General features: G+C 42.7%; 1 protein-coding gene across 2 annotated transcripts in view; it reads left to right on the top strand.

Annotated features, from left to right (window-relative positions):
• The window catches only part of cdh17 (cadherin 17, LI cadherin (liver-intestine)), a 97,086-nt gene that overhangs the window by 5,499 nt on the left and 68,789 nt on the right, over positions 1-22,798 (top strand). For both annotated transcript variants that reach the window (XM_080194413.1, XM_080194414.1), the window contains exons 2-4: positions 1,713-1,782; positions 18,426-18,527; positions 22,004-22,138. In XM_080194413.1, coding sequence (XP_080050539.1) covers positions 1,713-1,782; positions 18,426-18,527; positions 22,004-22,138 — 307 coding nt within the window. The remainder of the gene's footprint in view (positions 1-1,712; positions 1,783-18,425; positions 18,528-22,003; positions 22,139-22,798) is intronic.

Raw genomic sequence — 22,798 nt, 5'->3', positions numbered from 1 at the left:
AAATACAGAAGGTGTAACACCTGTCCCTTCACCGCTTCTATGTTTATCATCCAAGGTCCGAAACATTCATTTCAGGTTAAGCAGCATTTCACTTGCACCTCTTTCAATTTGGTGTATTGTATTCACTGCTCCCAATGTGGTCTCCTCTATATTGGAGAGACCAAGCATAGACTGGATGATCACTATGCCGAGCATCTTTGGTCTATGTGCAATCAGGACCCTGACCTTCCAATTGCTAGCCGTTTTAACACACAATCTTGCCCTTGTGCCCACATGTCTATCCTTGGCATGCTGCAATGTTCCAGTGAAGCTCAACACAAACTGAAGGAACAGCATCTCAGCTTCTGGCTATGCATTTTACATCTTTCCAGTCTTAACATCGAATTCAACAACTTCAGATGATTTGCTCTACCCCACCTCAACCCCTTTGTTTTCATTCTATTTTATTTAATTCTTTTACTGTCCTGTATCATTTATTTCTTTATTATCTTGCTTCATTTTTCTTCCCCCCATCCAGTCTTCCCCTACTTTATCCCCTTTCCCTTACCTTTTCACCCTCTTTGCTTCTCCTTTTCTGAATCTTACCTTTGTCCTTTCCATTCCAGCCCCCTCCTCCCCCAGCATCTTCATTTTAGCTTCTCTGCTGTTTTGGCCATTCACACCTTCTATCCTCTCTGTGGATAGCCATTTGCAGTCTTTTCCCCTGGTTTCTATGGCTATGATTCATCTTTCATTCCCTCTCCCTGCAGTATAAATATCTCTCACATTCTATGCCCTTTAGCTTTGACAAAGGGTCACCTGGACTCAAAACATCAGCTCTTTTCTCTCCTTGTAGCTGCTGCCAGACCTGCTGAAATTTTTCAACATTTTCTCTTTTGGTTTCAATTCCAGTATCTGCAGTAATTTGCTTTTTTCCCTGTACCCCATGTGTGCCAAAAATGGGCACACCCAGATGTCTGGATCTTCACTCTGTCCACCTTCTGCTGATGTCCCTTCTGCTTATACTTCACCTTCATCACTAGCTCATTGGTTCCTGGCCTATTGAACTCAAATACTTGCCCTTAGTTAGAAATTATATGAAATTATTCTGCATTATCACTACAATTTCTTCAGCACTATGTTTAAGTTCACACCCCTTCTCTACATTTAGTAGAAGAGCCTTCACTTCCACTGCATATTTGTGATCCAGCACTCTAGTTAAATGTCCTGGCTTGTTGTATCACCGTCCAACCTCAAAAGCCTCACTGCCTCTCTGCAACCCTCTTCTCCTGAAATTTTGGCCACTCCCTCAAGCTCCTTCACCTTGGTCTTCATTCACCTTGGCAATTTTGTAAACACGTGGAGTGATATTTGAGTTGTATATAACATAATATGATTAGTAGTTTAATAATAATAGGGTAGATTTTCATCTTCTGCACCTGGCTGCTAATCTGGCAGGATAATTACATACCCCTTCCAGAGGCTGTTTCATTTCCTTTCTATTTATTTCGCCAGAATGACAATTGGTCTGAGTCAATAAAGACACTGCGACCTATCCTATCAGATGGAAATGGAAACCTTTCCCAATATTATTTCCAACCAGTACTAGCCTATAAATTGTGTATGGTTCATGTAGTTTTGGCACAGACTGTGCAGAAATTGTTTTATACGATTCTGAAGAGAAATGTAGAAAATTTTTTATTATTTTATTTTAATTTGTGCCCACGTTTCAGATACCGAGGCACCATGAGGCCATCCAAGCACCAACACAATGGACAACTGCTTTTATTTTTGATGGTGATGGTAAGTTTTCACAGGTTTTTATTTCATAATTTATATTATGAATCAACATTTAATGATCGCTTAACGCGAATTGAATTATGCCTTTGATGTGACTCGTCTTCCTTTGTTGAGCGGAATTCTAGGCTGTTGTAAAGTTCTCCGGATTTCACTCACAAAGCGAGGTGACTGATCTGCAGGTTCTGTCGAATGTTTCTTGCACAAATATTTACCGAATATGCTTTGGCCACACCTTTAACTCTGGGAGCCAGAAGTAGATTGCTTAACTGGAATTTGAATTCAGTTCTTTGTTCACATACAGGAAAGCGGCAATTGAGAAACAGTTTGCCCAAGGAAATAATTTAAAAATTCAATGGCTTTACAACCGGCTGCTGGGATATCTCAATGGGCCTCACCAGCTAAACTTTGACACTATTTCCCTTTTAAGATTGCTTACATCACCTTTAATTGTGCTTAACTCAGCAAGGAACAGTAGGCATTTTATTCAACCCTGAGTTTATTGGTAGGTAGAGAAATTACTACAGGGTTTGCTGCAAGTTTGAAGCCACAAACACAGCTGTGTCTGCCACCTAGTAAAAAACAGCAAAAGCTGCTTGGCTGTTTAAAAAGCGCTGACAACTCTGAAAAACAAACCAAAAGCATTTATAAACAAGTTGTTGCAAGTGGCTCCTTCACAAGTTAATGCCGATAACACTGTTATGTAGAGAAGTAACGATTAGTTAATGAATGACACAGGAGGACGAAGTATACTCAAGGTACCAGGCTATTTTCAACCTGGTAATGTGTAAGGAGACAGGATTAATTAAGTACCTTGTTGTAAAGATTTGTCTAGGCAAGGGTGATCATAACGTGATAAAACTTTGCATTCAACTTGAGGATGAGAAATATGGGTCCACAGCTAGGGTCTTAAATTTAAAACAATGTAATTACAAGGGTAAGAAGACAGAGTAGGCTAAAGGTGATTGGCTACAAAGGTTGTTAAGGAAGATAGAACATAGAACATTACAGCGCAGTACAGGCCCTTCAGCCCTCGATGTTGTGCCGACCAGTGGAACCAATGTAATGACCCTCTAACCTAAACTGTTCCAATGTTATCCATATGCCTATCCACTGACCATTTGAACACTCTTAAAGTTGGCGAGTCCACAACTGCTGCAGGCAGGGCATTCCACGATCTTACTACCCTCTGAGTAAAGAACCTACCTCTGACATCCGTCCTGTAATTACCACCTCTGAATTTAAAGTTATGTCCCCTTGTGTTAGCCATCACCATCTGAGGTAAAAGGCTCTCACTGTCCGCCCTATCCAATCCTTTGATCATCTTGTATGCCTCAATTAGGTCACCTCGTGACCTTCTTCTCTCTAATGAAAATAACCTCAAGTCCCACAGCCTTTCCTCATAAGATCTTCCCACCATACCAGGCAACATCCTGGTAAACCTCCTCTGCACCCTTTCCAATGCCTCCACATCATTCTTATAATGCGGCGGCCAGAACTGTACGCAATACTCCAAGTGCGGCTGCACCATAGTTTTGTACAGTTGTAACATGACCTCATGGCTCCGAAATTCAATCTCTCTACCAATAAAAGCCAACACACCATACGCCTTCTTAACAACCTTATCAACCTGGGTGCCAACTTTCAGGGAGCTATGCACATGTACCCCGAGATCTCTCTGCTCGTCAACACTACTAAGAGTCCTTCCATTAGCCCTATATTCTGTACTCCTGTTATTCTTACCAATGTGATTCACCTCACACTTTTCCATATTAAACTCCATCTGCCACCTCTTGGCCCAGCTCTGCAGCTTATCTATGCCCCTCTGCAAACTGTAACATCCATCCTCACTGTCTACAACTCCTTCAACTTTGGTGTCGTCAGCAAATTTACTAATCCATCCTTCTACACCCTCATCTAGGTCATTTATAAAAATGACAAACAGCAGTGGCCCCAAAACAGACCCTTGAGGTACACCACTTGTAACTGATGGTAGAGGAGCAGTGGCAGATATTTAAGGAGATACTTCGTAACTCGTAAGAAACATATAATCCATGGGGGAAGAAAGACTCTACCAGAGGGAATCACCATCCATGGTTAACTCAGGAGGTTAATAGTGGAATCAAACTGGACAAATTCCAGACAAATGTGAGGTAATGCATTTTGGAAGGTCTAATACAGATAGGAAATATACAGTAAATGGCAAAACCCTTAAGAGAATTGATAGGCAGAGGGATCTGAGTATACAGATACACAGGTCACTGGAATGGCAATGCAGGTGGAGATGCTTGCCTTCATCAGCTGGGGCATTGAGTTTAAAAATTGGCAAGTCATGTTGCAGCTTTATTGAACCTTAGTTAGGCCGCACTTGGAATATAGTGTTCAATTGTGGTCGCCACACTACCAGAAGGATGTGGAGACTTTGGAGAGGGTACAGAAAAGATTTACCAGGATGTTGCATGGTATGGAGGGCATTAGCTATGAGGAGAGGTTGGAGAAACTTGGTTTGGTCTCACTGGAATGATGGAGGTTGAGGGGCAACTTCATAGAAGTCTACAAGATTATGAGGGGCATGGAAAGCTTTTTCCCAGGGTGGAAGAATCAATAACACACATTTAAGGTGCGAGGGACAAGGTTTAAAGGAGATGTACATGTCAGATTTTTTACACAGAGGGTGGTGGGTGCCTGGAACTCATTGTAGTGGAAGTGAACACAGTGGTGACCTTTAAGGGGCGTCTTGACACATATGTGAACAGGATCGGAATAGAGGGATATGGTCCCTGGAAGGGTAGGGGGTTTTAGTTAAGTTGGGCAGCATGGTTGGTGCAGGCTTGGAGGGCCAAAGAGCCTGTTCATGTGCTGTAATTTTCTTTGTTCTTTGAAAAGATGTGCAATGCTGCAATGATTAGTGGCAGGCCAGATTATTGGGAAACTTTTAGAATCTAATAAAAGACATCTAAAATGAATAAGGAGGAAGAAATTGCCCCGATTGCCCCCCCTTCACTCCAATGGGGAATACACTAGCTCCCCATTTTCGGGGAACTAGTGGCCTGACCACCCTGAAGTGAAAAGGGGCAATTGGGGCTGCCCAGGGAGTTGGGCAGTGGAAGGGTAGCGCCCTTGGGCATGGCGTCCTGACAGTGCCAACCTGGCCCCCCCGGCACTGCCCAAGGGTCAAAGTGCCAATGTCCAGAGAGCACCTTGGCACTGCCCATCGGCATGGGGGAGTGCCAAGGGAGTGTGGTCTATGGGGGGTGGGACCTAGGGGATGATCAATGGGTTGTGGGGGGGGGGGGGGGGGGATCCCGCTGCCACTCTACAGTTAGGATTGGTCGGGGAAGGAGGGAGGCCAGCGATCAGGGCGGGCTAGGGTGGGAGGGAGGTCAGCTGAGGGGGGGGGGTGTCAGTCTGCTGGGGGAGGTCAGCACTGTGGGGGGTGGGTCAGGTCTATGGGGGGGACATTATTGTTGAGGGGCTGCTGGAGATCATGGCTGGTTGGAAGGATGCAGGATCAGGGCTGGGCCCTGGAATGGTTGGCGGGGAGGGCCAGTGATTGGGCCTTAGGGGCGGGCAGTGAGCTTGCGTTGCGGGGTTCCTGGGACTGGCCAATTACTCCAATGAATTACTCCAGTTTTCATGCAAATTCAACACATTGAATTTTTTTGGGGAGAATTCCACCCCATGTCTTGGATGAAGAGACTGAATGTACCTTAGCCAAATTTGCTGACCATATAAAGAAAAGTAGGAAATTGAATAGATAAACATGATTTTTAATTTATGAGAGCTGCATATAAAACTGGGAAAGGTGGATAATCTTTGGTTCTGGGAAGGATCTAGGGCATTACAGTCCTGCTCTTCCTCGACCCAACAAGGGAAAGTTAGTCAGTTAGCTAAATGGCCCATTTGATTTCACCTGTTGGGAAAAGTTGCAGTGGTTTCACCACTCAGTCCAGGGTTAAGATTACAGTTAGGTCCCACTGACATCATAGCATGGGCAGCACAGTGGTACAGTAGTTAGCACTGCTGCCTCACAGCACCAGGGACCTGGGTTCAATTCCGGCCTTGGGTGACTTTCTTTGCCGACTCTGCATATTTTCCCTCTGCCTGAGTGGGTTTCCTCCAGATGCTCCAGTTTCTTCCCACAGTCCAAAGATATGCAGATTAGGTGGAATTACTGTGATAAATTGCCCCTGGCAATTAGTTTGTCTGTGTGTGTGAGTGTGACTATGCTTCAAGTGGTGTGATGCCCTTCAAGCTATAAGCCCCTGATGATAGATTAGCAAACTGTTTCAGGAATAATTAGCTATAGAAACAGACAAGAGTCTGACTTACGCACCATCAAGGTGCAGAAAGTTGAGAGACATACACATTTGCACATCGATCTCCGTATTTAAAGAGGATCCTGAGAAGTCCAGGTGAATGGTTTCACCGCCTGTTCAGAGCTGGTGGGATCCAGTGAGACATTGGTAGGTAAGTCACCCAATTGGTTTTAACTGACCATCCACTCAGTGCCTGCTGCCAGATTAAAAGTTGCCCCTATTCATTTAATATTCCCACAGTTAATCAATATACATCCTACCTTGCCATGTCCATGTCCATCCAGGGGCTGCAATGGCCTCTGAGTCCCCTGGCATGGTAACCATCATTTATTCTTAGTTTGTGGAATTATGTCAAATAGGCAGATGGGAACATGTGACGTTCCTGGAAGATTCAGCATTAATCTGATTTTGTTTATTAAAATATATTTAAATAAATGATAATCAGGCTGACAATCAGGAAGAGTATGAACCTGATTATGTCAACTGGGAAGGACCAGCGGGCATCGCAAACTGTTTGGCATCTGGCACAAATTGCATTTCAGATCTCTCTCGGAACTTTCCTGGCATAGTGGGATTTGCACTGGGCGCAATGCAGCCGGAAATTTGCCCCTTTTATCTAGCATTGGATTTATTATTAGGTGTAAAATCTGACATGATGGGAATCAAAGGATATGGGGGGATCAGGTTATTGAATTGGATGATCAGCCATAGTCGTAATGAACGGCGGAACAGGCTCGGAGAGTCGAATGGTATCCTCCCGCTCATTGTTTTCTTTGTTTCTATGTTTCCAAAGGTGTGTCCCCTCTTCCCTTAAACCTGATTCATTTTCTAGTTAGCACTGCTGCCTCACAATGCCAGGGACCTGGGTTTAATTTCTAGCTTGGCTGATTGTCTGTGTGGAGTTTGCATATTCTCCTCATGTCTGCGTGGGTTTCCCCTGGGTGCTCCTATTTCCTCCCATGGTCCAAAGATGTGCAAGTACGCTGACTAGCCATGCTAAATTGTCACTTAGTGTCAGGGGGAGTAGCAGGATCAATACATGGGGCTACGGGGATAGGGGCTGAATGAGATTGTGGTTGGTGCACACCTGATAGGCTGATTGGCCTCCTTCTGAATTGTCGTGGTTCTATGAATTTTATAATTTTGTGACAATGCTTCAATTAAAGAGCCATCTCTCTGACTCCAAGTCTTCGCAGCCTGATGAGTTGAGTCTTTCTTTGTTTTAAGCAATGCAAAGAGTGGGTTTCCCCTCTCAGCGTTATCAGGAACTTTGCCCGTTGTCCTAATCTCTTCTTTGGTTGGCTGCTCAATGTACTCCAACAATTGCATGCTTCAAATCACTTGATTAAAAAAAGCTTACCAGTACGTAGCAACTTTCACAACCATAGAGCATCTCAAAGTGCTTTACAGCTGATGAAGTGCTTTTGAAGTGTAGTCATTATTGTATCGTAGGAAAGTTAATTGCATTGCTTTTGTACATTATAGCTTTATTCGTATTTTAATTTCTCACTATTGCTGAAGTTTCACACACACTGCTCGCTCTCACTCGTCAATTACTTGCTTGAAATCTTGGGTGGTGTCCTGCTTTGAGCACATTTGGTGATCCAAGAGCAAAATTTGTCCAACATTGTGCTAGGTTTGAGAGGAGGTTTCTTTTTTTTAAATTAAGTTTTGCTCCAACCCATATGTATACCTCTGACACAAACCCTGCCATGAACCAGTGTAACTGGACAGCACTTAAAAGTGCAAGCCATTCAAAATAAATTCCTTTAAAATATGCTCACTGATATACCTAAGAAGAGTGACCGATGCTGATGCTACAAATGATTATGTGTGGAAAAGACCCTACAAAAGTTGACCATGGTAGACCATTCCCCATTAGGATGGTAGACTAAAGTAGCACTCAAAAGGATAAAAATCAAAATTTGTAAAATAAACTTAAATAAAGATAATAATTGAAAGTTTTTTTTTGGATATGCCTATCCCATGTGGCCCTGAGAAATTGATAGTAGATATTCCTTTTGAACTTCCTATTTTTTTTAGTGGTTTGTTATAACTAATTGGCTTACTAGACAATGCCAGCGGGCAGTTAAGAGTCAATGATGTTGATGTGGGACTGGCATTCCATAAAGATAGATACAGATATCAGAATTGTAGATAGAAAATCAGGAAAATATAGACATATGAAAGGAACAGGCAGACCGCTGGGAGATGTCACTTAATGTGGAAGTAACATGCTTTGGGAGGGAAAGCAAGAAGTAGGATTGGATGCATTGAAAATATGTTGATAGTCATCTAAGAGTGACGTAGGTGTTCACTGATAGTATGAGTGCAATTGAATGAAGGCATAAAGATACTAGCAACATTTTGGAATTTATAAAGAAGGACATGGACTGCAAGATAAAGGAACAATGAAACTTTTGTATAATATTGTGTGCAATTCTCAGCATCATATGAAGAAAATATATTTAAGCCACAGAGCACATAATTGTCTGTTGATGTTCAGCAAAGGTAGCTTTAATAATAAGATGAAAATTGGAGATATTTAGACTATTTCCACAGGAATAGGAAAGGAAGAGAGGAGATTTAATAGAGACTTTTTAAATTTGCGAAGGACTTTGATTGCTCTAATAAGAATCATAGAATCCTACAGTGCAGAAGGAGGTCATTTGGTCCATTGAGTCTGCACTGACCACAATCCCACCCAGGCCTTATCTCCATAACCCTATGCATTTACCCAAACTTGCCCCCCTGACACTAAGGGGCAATTTAGCAAGGCCAACCCATTTATCCTGCACATCTTCGGACTGTGGGAGGAAACCGAATCACCCGGAAGAAATCCATGCAGAGAATGTGCGAGCTCCACACAGATAGTGACCCAAGCCGGTATTCAAGTCTGGAACCCTGGAGCTGTGAGTCAGCAGTGTTAGCCACTGTGTCACCATGCTGCCCAAGGAAAGCTTATTTCCTCTAACTGAAGAATCATTAAAAGGGCTTATGACCAGGGTAGGTGAATGCCTAGTGGTGTTATCGTGGAGACCATTAATACAGCATTCATCTAATGTTCTGGGGGCCCAGGTTCGAATCCCACAATGGCAGATGGTGGAATTTGAATTTAATAAATATATCTGGAATTAAGAATCTACTGATGACCGTGAAATCATTGTTGACTACCAGCAAAACCCATCTGGTTCATTATTGTCCTTTAGGAAAAGAAACCTGGCATTCTTACCTGATCTGGCCTACAAGTGACTCCAGAGTTACAGTAATGTGGTTGACTCTAAACTACTCTCTGAGATGGCTTAGCAAGCCATCGAGTCAAGCCATTCAGCTCAATGGGCAATGGGCAATAAATACTGGCCAGCCAGCAACAACCATGTTTCACAAATGAATGAAAGAAAATGTTTCAATGAGAGGAGAGGTCAGGAGGAATTTTTTTTTAGGTTGTTTGGATATAGAATATTTTGTTGCAGAGAGTGGTAGAAGTCCCTGGGATAATTGGATAAATATTTGAAGCACAGAAAGATGGAAAGTGTGAGGGGAAATTCAGAGCAGTGAATTAGTGTTGGATTGCTGTAACATAAAGCTGACACACACCTGGACCAAATCACCTCCATCTCTGCTGAAATCCTCTAGAGTTCTATGAAGTACGGGCTGTTTCAGCTTTGCTGATCTTCAACAAAGATAGTTAACAAAATATGCATGCTCACCTGCCATGATCATTGAAAAACACCAAAATCCAATTTGCAAGTATCTATCGCTGATCTCTTTGAAATCAATATCTTGCTTGTACTTGTAATTGGTATGAAACTGAGGTCACACCTGCAGTTACCAGTTTGAAAATGTTTAATGTAATGACTGAGATAAGCATGGTATAAGAACGTGTGTGATTGGCGTTTGTTCACTTACCTCCAACTTAAAGATAAATCTTAAAAATATCATCTGACATAGACCACCTCTATTGAAGTTACAGTTCATCACAATCTTCTCTAATTCCTTCTTTTCTTACCTTTGCCACCCTAGTCTTTTCTTACAACATTCAAGCACTTGATGCCCATGATCAGTGACCCCCAGTCGCTAGTCCCCAGAAAGTTCACCTCCTGTCAGCACTTGCAAAACTTGTTGGAGTGATGCTTTTCTGATATATACAAGTAAAGTTCTTTGCTGCCAACTTGTACCCAGAAACAGACCCAATCTGAGCTAGATCCAGTCTCCTCTTACTACGTCCATCCCTGTGGCTGTCCTGCACTTTGGGGCCTGTCCACTTTTCCTGGTTTCTCAATGAACGAAATTAAATGAGGTAAAAGCAAAATGATTTGGGGTGAAAGCATAATAAAACAGTAACATGGGTTCATGAACATGTTGGGATCATTAACTGGCATATATCTTCCAATTCTTCATCACCGTGAAGGGCAGTTATAGCACTAGGGCATAAGACCAGTAACTAATTCCTTCCTTAAAATGTTTGTCGAATGGAGAGCAAATTGTGGTTTAATGAAAACAGAAGTAGAAAACCCCAATGAGGTATTCCTTAACAGTGGAATGCGGTGCAAAATACCTGTACATGTAAAACATTTCAAACCTGTGGGAGTAGGTCATGGGTGGAGTAACATGATGTAAGCGTGGGAGTGGCTCGTCTTTTAATCCTTTTCTTATCCTGATGCACAAACTATGATTATCCAATCCTGATGTGTATAATCTAGATCCTGCCTAGATTTTGGTGAAGGGGAGCCGAGTTATGTCAGGAAAATCCTTGTTTGATCGAAGCGCTCAGAAATGGCTGGGATGGGACTCGCTTTGCAGTGGTCGTTTCACTGGTGATGCTGTTGGCGTCGAGATGATGGCCACCATTATGGGTGAAGGTCTTGGCTTCCTGGCACACATTATTGGTGCTCATTTTGAGGAATTGCGAGATATTCTTAAAAGGAAGGATGAAGCAGCGAAGAGAATCCTGTCAGTTCTTGGTAATCCTGCTGCATGGCTTGTCGAGCACCCTGGCTGACCTGGAGAGATGGGACTGTCTGTGAGCCCAGTCTCCCGTGGAGTAGTGGGGATGAATTCCCGGCTGAATTTGAAATTGGCTGCCATGCTTTCACAATCTCAATTTAAGGGCTGGGTGTCTTGAGTTCAATGAAGCACATTATGCTCGGTCTTCGAGGCTGGGGGGTCAGTCGAAGATTCTGCCCATTGATTTTACATTGTCTTGTCCTCAGAGTTTGTTGAGAGGATTGGAGCGGCCAGACATGTCAGATCCTTGCCATGCAGTGGGGCCTGGGTTTTTCTTTGCTATGAAACTATGAATGGATCCTGGATATTGCTCCACCGTCCTGTTACAGCTTTGGTCTTTTCAAGCTCCGTGGCTGGTTATATTATCCTGCAGTTCATCATTAGTCTTGAGCTTTGTTCCCTTAGACTTTAATCCTGATTTTCTGGCAGTGTCTTTCATCCTGACAAGTGACAAAAATGATTGATGAGGGAAGGGCCGTGAATGTCGTCAACATGAATTTTAGTAAAGCATTTGACAAGATCCCTCATGGTAGGCTGGTGCAAAAGGTTAAATCTCTTGGGATCAAAGGTGAACTAGCTAGATGGGTACAGAATTGGCTTGGCCATTGAAGACAGAGGGTAGTAGTGGAGGGGTCTTTTTCTGATTGGAAGTTTGTGACTAGTGGTGTTCACAGTAAGAAGTCTCACAACACCAGGTTAAAGTCCAACAGGGTTATTTGGTAACAAACGCCACTAGCTTTCGGAGCGCTGCTCCTTCGTCAGGTGAGTGAGAGTTCTGTTCTGTTTATATGCCTTGTTTGTGAACAGAACTCCCACTCAGCAGCACTAGTGGCTTGTGCTACCAAATAAACCTGTTGGACTTTAACCTGGTGTTGTGAGACTTCTTACTGTGTTTACCCCAGTCCAATGCTGGCATCTCTACGTTGTGACGAGAGGTGTTCCGCAGGGCTTTGTTTTGGGACCTTTGCTTAGAATGACTTAGAATCCCTACAGTACAGAAAGAGGCCATTTGGCCCATCGAATCTGCACTGACCACAATCCTACCCAGGCCCTACCCCCATATCCCTACATATTTACCCACTAATCCCTATAACCTGTGCATCTCAGGACACAAAGGGCAATTTTAGCATGGCCAATCAACCTAACCCGCACATCTTTGGACTGTGGAAGGAAACAGGAACACCCGGAGGAAACCCACGCAGACACGAGGAGCATGTGCAAATTCCACACATCCGGGACATCTGGTGACCCAAGCCGGGAATCGAACCCAGGTCCCTGGAGCTGTGAAGCAGCAGTGCTAACTACTGTGCTACTGTGCTGCCCACTCTGCTGTTTGTGATATATATAAATGATTTGGAAGGAGATGTGGCTGGTATGATTTGTAAGTTTGTGGATGACACAAAGATTGCTGGAGTTGCGGATAGTGATGAACATTGTCAGGGATTACAGCAGGATATAGACAGGCTGGAAAATTGGGCGGAGAAATGGCAGATATAATTTAATCCAGATAAATGCGAGGTGATGCATTTTGTTAGATCTAATGCGGGGGGAGCTATACAATAAATGGCAGAGCCATCAGGAGTATAGACACACAGAGGAATCTGGATGTACAAGTCCACAAATCCTTAAAGGTGGCAGCACAGGTGGAAAAAAACAGGTGGTGAAGAAGGCATATGGCATGCTTGCCTTTATTAGACGGGGCATAGAATATAAAAGTTGGCATATGATGTTGCAGTTATATAGAATGTTGGTTAGGCCACATTTGGAATACTGCATCCAGTTCTGGTCACCACCCTACCAGAAGGATGTGGAGGCTTTGGAGAGAGTGCGGAAAAGGTTTACCAGGATGTTGTCTGGTATGGAGGGTATTAGTTTTTTACACAGAGGGTGGTGGGGGCCTGCAATGCATTACCAAGCAAGATGATTGAGGCAGGTACGCTAGGATCATTTAAGACTTATATAGTGAGCCCCACGAACAGACTGGGAATAGAGGGATACAAACGGATGGTCTACTTAGGAACAAATGATCGGTGCAGGCTTGGAGGGCCGAAGGGCCTCTTCCTGTGGTGTATTGTTCTTTGTTCTTTGTGTGTATGATATATAAGCACAAAGGCGTTTGTCGCCTGTTATCTTGATATATTGCGAGTGTGTTGAGTAGACTGTCTGACACGAGGGCTATATGGTTTTTATCTGGTTTTTCTTTTTATCTGTAATCCTTGCATTTCCACTGGAGGAGTACAACATTTAGTACCCTTAATTTTTTTTAAGATGAGTCCTGCTATTCCTTACTCTTAGACTGTGACCCCTAGTTCTGGGAACATTTTTCCTTCATTTAGTCTGTCAGTCTCATCAAGATTTTATATGTTTCTATGAGATAGTCTCTCATTCTTCTAAATTCCAGTGAGTACAAGCCCAGTCAATCCAATCTCTCTTCACATGTCAGTCCTGCCATTCCTGGAATCAGTTTGGTGAAGTTTTGCTGGACTCCCTCAATGGCATGAATGTCCTTCCTCAGACTAGGAGACCAAAACTGCACACAACACTCCAGCTGTGGCCTCACCAAGGTCCTGTGTAACTGCAGCAAGATACCTTTACTGCTATACTCAAATCCTCTTGCTATGGAAGCCTGCATGCCATTAGCTTTCCTCATTGCCTGCTGTACCTACACGCCAACCATTCACCATGACATCAAGGTCACATTGCACTTCTCCTTTTCTTAAAACTGCCACCATTCAGATGATGATCTCCTTTCCTGTTTTTGCTACCAAAGTTGGTAACTTCACATTTAGCCACATTATATTGTATTTGCCCATTCAGCCAGCCTGTCCAAGTTACCCTGCGGCCTCTTAGCATCCTCCTCACAACACACACCACCACCCAGCTTAGTGCCATCTGCAAATTTGGAGATATTGCATTCTATTCCTTCATCCAAATCATTAATGTATATTGTGAATAGGTAGGGTCCCAGCAATGAGCCCTGCTGTACCTGGCTAGTCACTGCCTGCCAGTCTGAAAAAGACCCGTTCATTCCCACCCTCAGCTTCCTGTTTGCCAATGAGTTCTTCATCCACGTCAATACATTGCCTTCAATACCGTGAGCTTTAATTTTGCTCACTGATCTCTTGTGTGGGACCTTGTCAAAAGTGTTTCGAAAGTCTATTTACACAACATCCACTTGTTTACCCTTGTGCACTCTACTGGTCACATCCTCAAAAAATTCCAGACGTTTTGTCAAGCAAGACTTCCCTTTAATGAATTCATACTGACTCAGACTGATTCTATTATCGCTTTCCAACGCTTAGTTATTGCATCCTTAATAATTGACTCCAGCATTTTCCCCACAACTGATGTCAGACTAACTAGTCTATAATTCCCGGTTTCCTCCCAACCTCTTTTTGTAAAAGGCAGGGCTATAATAGCTATCCTCGAATCCACTGGAACTCTTCCAGAGTTTATAGAATGCTGGAAAATGATCACCACTATTTCTCAGGCCTCTTTCTTGAGTACTCTGGGATGCGGGTCTTCAGGCCCTGGGGATTTATTGGGTTTTAATCCCAGCAATTTCCCCAATACAATTTCCTGATTAATAAGGATTTCTTTTAGTTCCTCCTTCATGCTAGACCCTCTGTCCCCAAGTACTTCTGGAAGGTTATTTGTGTCCTCCTTAGTGAAGACAAATCCAAAGTATTTGTTCAGCTGGTTTGCCATTTCTTTGTTGCCCATTATGAATTCACTTGTTTCTAACTGTAAGGGACTTACATTTATTTTCACCAGTCTTTTTCTCTTCACATATCTATAGAAACCTTTGCAATCAGTTTTTATGTTTTCTGCAAGTCTATTCTTGTATTCTATTTTCCCTTTCTGAATTAAACCCTTTGTCCTTCTCTGCTGAATTTTAAATTTCTCTCAGTCCTTAGGTTTGTATCTTTTCTGGCCAATTTATATGCCTCCTCTTTGGCTTTAACATTATCCCCAATTTCTCTTGTTAGCCATGGATGAGCCACCTTCCCCGTTTCACTCTTATGCCAGACAGGGATGCATAGTTCTTGAAGTTTATCCATGTCTTCTTTAAATGTCTGCCATTGCCTATCCACTGTCAACCCCTCAAGTATCATTTGCCAGTTTACCCTAGCCAATGTATGTCTCATACCATCAAAGGTCCTCAGTTTCAGGACCACTAGTCGCAGGTTTAATTGTGTCACTTTCCATCTTATTGATACTACGGGTGCTACACAGCATGCTACGGTGCAGAGGGACCTGGGGGTCCTTGTGCATGAGTCGCAAAAACCCAGCCTGCAGGTGCAGCAGGTGGTCAGGAAGGCAAATGGGATGTTGGCCTTCATAGCGAGGGGAATTGAATATAAAAGTAGGGAGGTCTTGCTGCAACTGTACAGGGCATTGGTGAGGCCGCAGCTGGAGTACTGTGTGCAGTTTTGGTCGCCGCACTTGCGCAAGGATATTTTGGCCTTGGAGGGAGTGCAGAGGAGGTTCACTAGGCTGATACCGGAGTTGAGGGGGTTGAGCTATGAGGAGAGGCTGAATAGACTGGACTTGTACTTGTTAGAGTTTAGAGGGATGAGGGGGGATCTTATTGAGAGTATAAGATGATAAAAGGGATGGATAGGTTAGAAGTGGAGAGGTTCTTCCCGCTCAGAAAGGACAGCAGGACTAGAGGGCACAGCCTCAAGATAAGGGGGGGGCGCAGTTTAGAACAGAGTTGAGGAGGAACTTCTTCACTCAAAGGGTGGTGAATCTCTGGAATTCTCTGCCCGTTGAAGTGGTGGAGGCTGCCTCGCTAAATATATTTAAGACGCGGGTAGATAGGTTTTTGGTAGGCAAGGGGATTAAGGGTTATGGGGAGAAAGTGGGAAAGTGGAACTGATCCCCGATCAGCCATGATCTTATTGAATGGCGGGTCAGGCTCAAAGGGCTAGATGACCTACTCCTGCTCCTACTTCATGTTTCAGAGGTCTGATTCATTACCTGCATGACTCCTAGCACTTGTTGCAGCCACAATTCACCTCCCCTTTAAGAGGCGTAGCCTAGCTTCAAGCAGTGCTGGGAAGTAATAATTTTGGGCCACCTTCAAATTCATGTAGCCAATGAACCACACAGTTAGTACTGGCTGCTAACTGTAGAAGGTCTTTATGGAGGCAGCTCAAAGATGTTGCTTTAGGCCCCTGTGTCTCCTTCCTTACTGACTGCACTGAATGGGATCCCAGTATTTTCATTCCCTTCTTCTCCAACTACGTTAATAGAAATGGATAAATAAACTTGCATTTATACAGCACATATCAAGTCTGCCAGATCCCCTCCCTCTAACTTTTGTTTCACAGTCAATTAACTACTTTGAATGTAGTTGTTTTAAAGGCAAACATTGCAGTCAACTCTTAGACATTAAGACCACACAAACAGCAATGAGATCAATGACAAGTTAATCTGCTTCTTTTTGTGTTGGTCATAAATGTTTCATTTCTCCACAAATAATACCATGGGATCTTTTATATTGACTTGAAAAGACATTTGGTGTCCCAGTTTAATTCTGCATTTGAAACTTCCACCAGTGAGTACAATTCTTGGCACAGTGATACAATCTGAAGTTCAAGCCCAATCTTAGGACTGAAGTCTAAAATTCAGGCTGACGTTGCAGTGCTTAGAAAGTGCTACACTGTGGGAGGTGCCATCTTTCAGATGAAGTATTGAACTGCGATCCTCTCTACCTGCTCAGATGGGATTAAAAGTTTTATGGCACTATTTCACCATGGACTGGATTGGTGGCCCACATGGTCTCCATCTGTCCTGCAATGACTACCTAAAGAGCAGCAGGTGTGTTTCAAAGATGCCCTGGTCAATGTCTGCTAAAAAAATCAAATGGTCAGTTATCTCACTCATTTACCTCACTCATTCTCTACAGAAATTGGGTGTCATGTTTGCCCACATTATTACATTTAAAAATTTTGTTTTGGCTATGGGGTGCTTTGAGACACTGTGACATTCCAAAAGAAGTTATATAAGTTCAAGATCTTTCTTTTACTCAATACTGCACTGAAATGTCAGCCTAGATCATATGTTCAAAGCCAGGAATAATGGTTGAACCCATTAATTTTTGATTAAGAAAGCCACCATTAAGCCAAGACTGAAACTTGACTCAGTGATACTAGTTGTACCTTTCCCTGAAAGTTGTCATTCATGGGAATTATGTACCAATTATTCCTCTAGGAGAATAGAAAGCTTGTGATTTTCAAGCACAGACAGGTTTATTTTGCAACTATTGGTACACTATAACTTCTCTTATAGCGTTTCCATAGCAAAACATATTGCCTTAAGGGGTTTACCTGAATTACAGGATTTTGCAGTCTTTACTTCTACATTGTGAAGCGGTTTCAATAGTAGGGCGTTACAGTATGTTTAGTCTTACTATATAGATCTTTAGTGTTAACAACAGATGAGTAGCAACTTGTTGCCATCACATTTAACTTTGCGAGGTTGTTAAACCTTTTCTTGCACTAAGGAAGAGCTTTACAGGGTTCAGAGTATCCACCTAAAGTCTGCATGATTTCTTATTGTTTAAAACTGTTATAAACAACTTAGAGGAAGGAATTGTGTCTGAAATGTCCAAAATTTCAGAGAACACAAATTTGAGCACAATGGCAAATGGTGAAAATCACCATACAAGAAGTCTGACTTGGTGAGCTGGATCAGTGTGAGGAGGAACTGAATATACAGGAAAATGTATGGTTATGGAATTTGGCCAAAGGAAGGTTGAAGTGAATAATGTATTCTAAATGTGAACCCAGCTAAGACGTTAAACTGACATCCTTCTACCCTCTTGTATGGATGTAAAATATCCCATTGGCACTACTCGAAGTTGCCAGGAGAGTTACACTTCATAATTCTGGTTGATCATCAATTCATCAATCAAAAGCACTAAAAGAAATTACTTAGTCATTTACCTCATTGTTTTTTTCTGGGACTTTGCTCTGTACAAATTGGGTGCTGTGCTACTCTATAATACAACACTGATTATATTTCAAAAATGTTTCATTGAGGACTTCATTGACTGTGAAGTGCTTTGGGATGTCCTGAAATTGTGAAAGATGCCATATAAATGTTGGTCTTTCTTTTTTTCCCTAATTTAGTCAGTAGGTGAAGCTTTCACAAGTTTCTTTGGCAAGAAATCAATTTTATAAAAGAGTTATATATTGGTATACACTTGGCAAAAAAAAGTTTGATTTTTAGCAATGACATTTGGATTTACATTGGCACATTGGTATAGAAATAGCTTTGTGCATGTATTATTTAATTTCTTTTTGTTAACTATAGGTTGTAACTCCTGGAATGAGAGCAAATCCACGCAAAGGTCCACTGCAGCCAATGACACTTAGCTCTACCGAGGGAGCTGATATTCCTATTTATTTATTTGAGGTAACATTCTTACAATTTTGGTCAAAAGTGTTGCTAATCATGTAAAAATAGATGTAAACAGATAATACCAAGTAAAAGAGTTAAAATTTAATGTAAAAAAAAGTAAATATATTTGCTGGCAGTGAGGAGCTGACATGCTATCCAATTCAGCCATGATGTGGAGATGCCGGTGTTGGACTGGGATAAACACAGTAAGAAGTCTCACAACCTCAGGTTAAAGTCCAACAGGTTTATTTGGTAGCACAAGCCACTAGCTTTCAGAGTGCTGCCCCTTCATCAGGTGAGTGGGAGTTCTGTTCACAAACAGGGCATATACAGACACAAAATCAATTTACAAAATAATGGTTGGAATGTAAGTCTTTACAGGCAATCAAGTCTTAAAGGTACAGGCAATGAGAGTGGAAAGAGGGTTAAGTACAGGTTAAAGAAATGTGTATTGTATCCAGCCAGGACAGTTAGTGAGATTTTGCAAGCCCAGACAAATCATTTGCAAGGCTATCCAGGTTTCGCACACATGAGGATGGCCTCAACCGGGATCTTGTCATACTATCTGTAACCCCACGATTTGCCTGGAGACAATACACATCTCTTTAACCTGTGCTTAACCTTCTCTCCACTCACATTGTCTGTACCTTTAAGACTTGATTACCTGTAAAAACTCACATTCCAACCATTATTTTGTAAATTGAGTTTCTGTCTTTCCATGCCCTGTTTGTGAACAGAACTTCCACTCACCCGATGAAGGGGCAGCGCTCCGAAAGCTAGTGGCTTGTGCTACCAAATAAACCTGTTGGACTTTAACCTGGTATTGTGAGACTTCCAACTCAGCTAAACCAGACCCCACTTCCAAAACTACATCCCTTACTTTCTTTGTGCTTTGTGTCATCACATATCACTTTCTCATCCATACTATTTGTCCTGCCTTAGGTGAGTGCCTGGGTTCTTGAATCCAATGCAAAGGGTGAGTAACTGGGTGGGTGAGCCATTGCTAGTGTTTCTAAAGATATGATAGGACTGAATGTAAATTGGAGGATGTGAGTGAGTGGTGGTGGCATAGTGGTATTACCACCTGATTAGTAATCCAGAGGCCCAGGCCAATGCTCTGGGAACCCGATTCATATCTGCTGGTGGAAATCAAATTTAATTAATAAAAATCTGGAATTAAAAGGCAACAGTGAAACCATTACCTGTTGTCATAAAAACACGTATGGCTCACTAATGTCCTTTAGGGAAGGAAATCTGATGTTCTACATGTGACTCCAGACCCATAGCAATGTGGTTGACTCTTAAATGGCCTATCGATCTGCCACAAAACCTTATAAGGGAATGACACTGGACAGACTCACGGCCACCTGCATGCTCCTCTTCAAGTCACTCACCATCCTGATTTAGAAACATATCAGCATCCCTTCACTGTCTCTGGGTCAACATACCAGAATTCCCTTCCAAATGGCACTGTGGGTGTACTTACAGTGGGTGCATCTTCTCAACAGTAGTTAGGGATGAGCAATAAACGGTGCCCTACTCAGTGACACTCACATCCCATGAAATAATTTTTAAAAAGTGTCAGTAGAGATGCTCTGCACTCAGCTACCATGCTGCACACCGATTGAAAGGTGTTTACCCATAATCTCATGGTTATAGCTTCGCATCATTGGCCTCCTCAATCAAGCACATATGTCAGTAGTTTCTCTTGTACTATGCAGGATTACTATTGTAACAATGTAATGGTGGCACGGTGGCACAGTGGTTAGCACTGCTGTCTCACAGTGCCAGGGACCTGATTCGATTCCCAGCTTGGGTCACTGTGCGGAGTCTACGCGTATTGGCATGGGTTTCCTCCGGGTGCTCTGGTATCCTCCCACAGTTCGAATAACATGCTGGTTAGATGCATTGGCCATGTTAAATACTCCCTCAGTGTACCCTGAGCAGACACCGGAGAGACTAGGGGATTTTCACAGTAACTTCATTGCAGTGCTAATGTAAGCCTGCTTGCGACACTAATAAATAAACTTAATTAATAATCAGCAGGGTAGAAAAAAACCTGGCTCATGTTGAACTGAACCCAGCTCACGTATCCTATTAGTGGATGGACAATCTAATGCTTGGTGAAGGCTGCTTCACAATGAGAGGAAGGGTCAACATTGTAGTTATAAACACTTGGCCAGTAATGCCTGTGGAAAATTTTATGACAGTGGTTTAAAACCCAAAAAGGTCAGCAGGATCATAAGAACTCCAGTATTTTGTTCTTTCAAGATCTTCTGCATTGTCTTGTACATATCAGTCTCTAGATAAAAACTGGCACTGTTAACCGTGGAGTTCTTTGAACAGCATTAAATCTTTGTGGATATCTTACAAGGGAAGCGATTACTGTTGAAGAGGTTGGGAAACAACAAAAAGTGATTGATTTCACAAACTCACTGAAATCTCCACATCATCCAGACTTGCAAGGCAATTATGGTTCTGCTTCCATTTCATGTGGGGTCAAATACCAGACACTGGAATGCCCTTCTCCTGTAGCCTGACATTGTCTAGAACTCTGCACAAAGACTGATTAACACAAAGTGTGAATCAGCTGATGTCACAAGTAGTTAACATTCAAGCAGCTCCACTCTGCTGTGTTAAACCCAGCAGATCTTTATTTTGATCATTATTTTATAATTTCAGGAGACTATGCCAAAATGTCGTGCCCTAAGTGTTCCAGATCAGCTAAATTAACATAGATCAAAGAACGACCCTGGAGCTTTCATGAGTAACACAATGGGCTGGATTTTACATTCCCTCACCAATTGGTTTGAAAGCGGGGAGCTTGCTAAAAACTTTGGAAAATGCAATACATAGCCTGCCTGCAACTTTAGCTGTGACTGACATGGACAAAGGGAGGGATCTCCTTTGCATCTCTCTTGGGTCCATCAGAGCTTCCTCCAGCCTCAGCTCCTATTCCCCGCTTTACCCTCATTGCCAATCTTCTCAAACTCAACCCCCCATGACCTATTCAACCGGACCTTCCAGCCTTGCCCCAGTGACACCCTGGACTTATCTGTCACTTCCAGTTCAAAATCTTCCTCTTCATCTGAATTGATTGTAGTCCCAGCAGTGACGACTACTTAAACCTGGCGCTGCTGGGACTACAGAGCTGCTGCCCATCTGATTGGCTGGCAGCTCTCTCAGGTGGGTCTGCCTCCCAAGATAGGGTGGATATCTTGCATTGAAACAAGCAATGCTGCTCCCAGTGTTTTGCTGAAGGGCAGCACTCATGCTGGTGAATGGGCTCCCCCCAACTTTTTACAAGAGGGTCGGGCACCAAGGCACTCTGTAAAATTCAATCAATTATCCACTAAGCTACTAGTACAAATACAATAGAATTTTATTTTAATTGTTTGTACTATCGATGCCAGAGTCAGATAACCCTTGATTGCAAATTTGATGATGATGCACACAAACTAAGCTTGGTCTATAATTTTCTTTCATCATAGTTTACACCAACCAACAATGCCGTGAAGTTGTTTAAAGTTACTGGTGAAACATACGGAAAGTTCTTCATTTTAGATGGCTGGTTGGTTTGCAACATGACCCTGGACCGCGAACAACAAGCATCTTACAAGTTACAAGTAAGCAGAAAGTAGAAGAAAATTCCAATCACTGCAACATTGTCGTATGTTTTTGGGCATGAAAAAGTAGAAGCTTTTGTGAGACCAATTAAGAATCTTGGTGACCGTGGGCATCTAATGACAACCTTTGCCCTTCCAGCCATTAAAACCTGCCTCAAAGAAGAGAAGGGTTGGCTACTGCTCTCTGGCAAGGGATCACCAGTTGTTGATGGGTGGCTTCAGGGTCAGTGGAGGGTAAACTGCTTAGGTTGTATCTAGCAAGTATTGCAAATTGCTCTTTGCACTGTGTAGCCACCAGTTCACCAATAATATGAAAATTGGCAGGGTAGCAAATAGTGAGGAGGATAGCCTTAGATTACAGGAGGATATAGATGGGCTGATCAGATGGGCTGTCAAGTGGAGAGTTTTAGTTATGAAGAGAGATTGGAGAGAGAATTGAGCCAGTGTTCCAGATCTGGATGACTCTTCGTTAGATGCTGTCAGACCTGCTGAGATTCTGCACCATTTTTCTGTTTTTGTTTCAGATTCCAGCATCCGCAGTACTTTGCCTTTATTTATCATTTAAATAGACTGGGGTTGTTTACCTTGAAGTAGAGTAAACTGAGGGAGCGACATGATTGAGATGTATAAAATTATGAGGGGCTTAGGTAGAGTAGACAG

The sequence above is a fragment of the Carcharhinus amblyrhynchos genome, chromosome 8, assembly GCF_965287045.1.
Source record: "Carcharhinus amblyrhynchos chromosome 8, sCarAmb.v2.hapA, whole genome shotgun sequence".
Lineage (NCBI taxonomy): Eukaryota > Metazoa > Chordata > Chondrichthyes > Carcharhiniformes > Carcharhinidae > Carcharhinus > Carcharhinus amblyrhynchos.
The sequence above is the reverse complement of the archived record's forward strand: the minus strand, read 5'-3'. Positions and strand labels throughout refer to the sequence as shown.